The sequence below is a fragment of the Olea europaea genome, unplaced genomic scaffold (genome assembly GCF_002742605.1).
Source record: "Olea europaea var. sylvestris unplaced genomic scaffold, O_europaea_v1 scaffold4751, whole genome shotgun sequence".
Taxonomy (NCBI): domain Eukaryota; kingdom Viridiplantae; phylum Streptophyta; class Magnoliopsida; order Lamiales; family Oleaceae; genus Olea; species Olea europaea.
In genome coordinates this window covers 14,996-19,207 of record NW_019263063.1, presented here as the reverse complement: position 1 = coordinate 19,207, position 4,212 = coordinate 14,996, and the positions used below count along the sequence as shown (strand labels likewise).

At 38.1% G+C, this 4,212-nt stretch overlaps 1 protein-coding gene and 1 long non-coding RNA gene across 2 annotated transcripts; both read right to left on the bottom strand.

Annotated features, from left to right (window-relative positions):
• Positions 1 to 1,727: 1,727 nt before the first annotated feature.
• On the bottom strand, positions 1,728 to 2,588 carry LOC111388218. Its single transcript, XR_002701525.1, has 2 exons — positions 2,401 to 2,588; positions 1,728 to 2,218 (listed from the first exon to the last, which is right to left on the bottom strand). It is a non-coding gene; the product is annotated as an uncharacterized LOC111388218 (long non-coding RNA).
• A 682-nt stretch (positions 2,589 to 3,270) lies between these two features.
• LOC111388219 (glycerol-3-phosphate 2-O-acyltransferase 4-like) lies at positions 3,271 to 4,212 on the bottom strand (the record flags this gene model as incomplete). The annotated part of the gene is made up of 1 exon (XM_023012905.1): positions 3,271 to 4,212. A coding segment is annotated over one exon (696 nt), but the record flags the coding sequence as incomplete, so codon positions are not given.

Below are 4,212 nucleotides of genomic sequence, written 5' to 3'. Positions count from 1 at the left end.
AAAAGTGGAAGTTGGAATTCGAATTCCAAGTTCCATGGAAAATTTCGTGTAATCAAACGGGGCCTAAGAGATTAAGTATGACAGCAGAATGGAAATTGGAGCTCAAGGGATAAAAGAGGAATAATATTGAACCAGAGAGTAGGGAGGATAGTGGGAAAGACGTAAATTTTGAGAACAAGCGCATGGTGAAAGAAACGATATAAATCATACACATGATCATGCATATCGTTATTTTAGATACTTGTAACCAAACTCCATTGATGCCCACGTCGATGATGAAGATAAGATCCCTTTGCCTCTTCCTTCTGCTCCTAATCGCCACCCAAGCATGCACAATGTACAGATTTGCCGATGCAGCGAAGTGGAGGAACTACATTTCCGATGACCTAGACGACGAAGTTAATGATGAGGGGGACGAGGCGTCGAGAAAATGAGGCAAGAACAAGAAGAAACCCAACTTCGACCCGCCGCCTACTGATTTTGACAAAATGAGCGTCTCTAAAATCCAAAATGAAATGATAAAGCGCCAATTAGGACCCGTATTCTGGTTCGTAAAGCTCCGAAACTGCACTGGCCGGAGCAAGGTGAGGTACTGGTAATTAACTTAATTTGAGGTATTTATATTGCATTGTTTACCGGAATAGAATGTGTTTCTGATCGGAGTGTGATTGTGTGGTTCTGAGCTAGGTTTTATTCAGATTTGTATTTACTGATAAAGTTTTGAAGATAATTAATAACCTTCTATCAATAAGGAAGAAAAAAAGGGTTCCCAAGCTGCTTGAAATTACGTTTCAATTCGAAAAATTGATTCATTTGAATGGAAATGTTTCTAATTCTTATTCCGAATCTGTCAAACACTACATTAAGGATCTATACAAATTAGGGATCTTATGCCATTCTGATACTTTATTTGGGCTAAAACAATCCCTGTTTAGCTGTCGAATGGTTGAGGTTTTAATCTGCATTTTCTATGACAGAAAATCGTATCAGAAATTGCTATGAAATGGAGGGATGTTCCTAGAACCGGAGCAATTGAGGCTAAGTTCGTGGTTGTTCATCTGAGTACACTTATGTTCACTCATGGAAAAAGGTCAAGACTCTGTTGAGGTTTGTATTATATCAAGAATCTTGCCTTCTTGTGCTCTTAAAGATCTTGCTTGATAAAGTACAAATGGTTTATGAGTTTGTGTAGGCATTGTAAATATATTGTTTACACCTTTCTGTGGATAGAGATGTTATAGACACAATTCTTTCTTCCTTATTCATTTTAGTTGCTTTCATTTTCAATTTCTTTCGAAACTTGTGCATTTTTAATTATAAAGCACTGGGCCTGTGAATTTTTTTCATTTATCATAGTTATGCAGATGCAAGCGGGGCTGGAAAAGATGTTTACGAATTTGTAAGCATCACATACTTCCATAAACTCTTTCCGCTGAAATCGTTTTTATGTGAAGTCATTTTGACGCCGAATACAATAGAAGAATTGTAGAAGAAGGGGAAAGGAGGGAGAAGAAGAGAAAGGAGGGGGAAATAGAGAAGAAGAGGGGAAGAGGAGAAGATAGAAATTAGGGAGAGAAATCAATTTATTTCATAATCAAAAGTTGTCCTATTACAAAGCATCATACCCCTTTATTTAGGGTTTAAACTAGTACTAATTTAAGTAGGAAATTATTAAAAAATCAACGAAATAAAAACACTTATTATGTTTCCTAGAATAAATATCAAAATTGGAAACTAAATATCATAGTATCTCTTCAATATTGCATCACATTTGATAATGATACATTGACTCTGATATAGGTAAAAGCTGTTGGTAAACATTTGGTAGATGTGTTGTAATGGAATTACGCGTTGAATTACCAAGATATAACTCCAAGAAGTCCTCTGGTTTTGTAAATATTTTACACGAAGCTTTGAGTACTGTAACCTGGAGAAATCCAACTCCAAGAAGTCCATTATGTAAGAAATATTGTGAACTGCTAGATGACATAGGGATCACTCCTAATGAAGATATAAAGAGAAAACTATTTAGAAATCAGTGTCCTTGAAAGAGACATTTCATGTTCCTCCTCAACCTACACTCGAAGCAAGGACAGGACCAAGAGGAACAGCATTACTGAGAAGCCTGGATTTTGGGAGTCTGCTTATTTACTGCATTTCTGGCGTCAAGAAATCCAGCCAATCTTGATGCCTCACTCTTTTGATTTGACTGGAGGATCTGGCTCAGGAAAGAAAAAGGAAATAAGTGATTAGCAAACTTGGATACGTCCATGCTTTTATCTGCCATGACATTACTTGTATAGGGTATCATCTGCCTAAAAATTGAAATGCAAAAGAGGTGTAGGTGGAAGCATAAAGAATTGAAAAACAAGTTCAAAGACCCTTTGATTTTACGAATACCTGGGAATTTTATAACCATAAGTTCGTTAATTCAAGATTGAATATAGAACAATCGATACAAAATTGGGAAATCTCTCTATTTCATTTACTTCAAATCAAGCTCATGACTATTACCACTTTATATAGGATACAAGCAAAATAAAAGAAGTGATTATGTTAAATAAAGGAGGCAATAAAATTTTAATCGTTAGTGCTTACTTGGATATTTGGCTGATTAGGGCATACTTTGGAAGTCAGGAGTACAATTTTGTAGGCTGCAACAAGTGTCACATACCAGACAAAAGGTAAGAGTATGGACGTTCTACGAAGACATATAGAGTGAGAGATGGTGGGAGGATGAGAGTATAGTTATCGTAAATGAAGTTTATTCAAAATTTAGCACTTCTTTAGATTGTGTTATGTATAGTTTACAAGTCTGAAACACTTAGATACCACATTTGACCTACCAAACTATTCAAATTTATTGTTCGTACATCTATCCACTAAGCATTAAGTTTGGTAACCTCCCACCAACTCCAACGGTTCTTTACCAATCTACATAATAATACCAGTAGGCAGATGTAACAACCAACTGTACCGAATTCAACACAACATTGAATACACCTCCAAGTAGTCACGTGTATAATTAATAGACCAAAAGTCGGTTGGTCGATATTTGCGGAGTTGATTATCTCATTGAAAGCGATCATTTTTGAACTAATCTATAATTTACTGATTACTAATATAAAATAACTTGCCCAAACGTGTGCTTATAAATCTAAATCTATCTAACGCCCTCTTCGAATAGTAGTAGAAACCTAATGGCTCATGAATGTTGAATCGAACAATACTGGACAAGAAAAGGTAGTTAATTCTACGTACAAGAAATGGTGTACGAATTTACCGTACTTTATGAAATATTCGAATTCAAAGCATCATCAAGAAATTATAGTGAATTTTACTACATCAATATGGGGCTGCAGCAGCAACATCAGAATTCATAAGCAGTTTTACTACACAAACGAATAAACATTGCTAAAAATAACAATTGTTGCCTACTCAAACCTAAACTTTTATCAAAGCAAGATTTGATCTCTCATTAGCATATGATCAAATTACTGAGAATTTGATTCAATTTTATTTCTTGGAATACATGGATTCCACCTTCCCATCATTGCCACCGAGCAGCAAGTACTTATCCTTCCTAGTCAATTGAGTGCACTCAAATCCAAGAGCATTACCCAAGACCTTCTGAACATGATTGGCAACCTCGATCGACGACTTACCTGCCTTGCACGTCATCGCCTCCGGTAGCCGGTCGAGGAATGTGATCTCGTACGTTGGCCGGGGGTTCATGAAGTAGAAGTAAGCGTCCCAGAATTTAACACCTCGTACTGTTGTGCCATAGAACATGTTCTGCTTAATGTTCACCGCCACGGGCACAATCCTGTCGCTCAACTCTGCGAACAATGCGCTAAATCTAAGTAAATAAGGCTCCCGGCACGTTGTCCCTTCGGGGCAAACGACTAAATCACCCTTCTGGAGTAATGCCTTGATCCTGGCAGCATCAGCCACACGATCTCGTGTTAAGGCCACAGCTGGGATTGGTGACAGGAAGCGTGATAACTTGCTGACGCTGTAAGTCACGCAGGAAACTTTGCGTCCAAGCGCAATGGCAATAACGATGGGATCAAGGGCGGTCCGGTGGTTGCACACGTAGAGGTTCCCTGGGGACCCAGGGGAGGGCCGTGGAGGCGGGTTACCCTTAATCACAAGGTTGATTCCGAGCATAGGATACGTGTAACGAACAATCCGTTCTGGCAGGGGGAGATT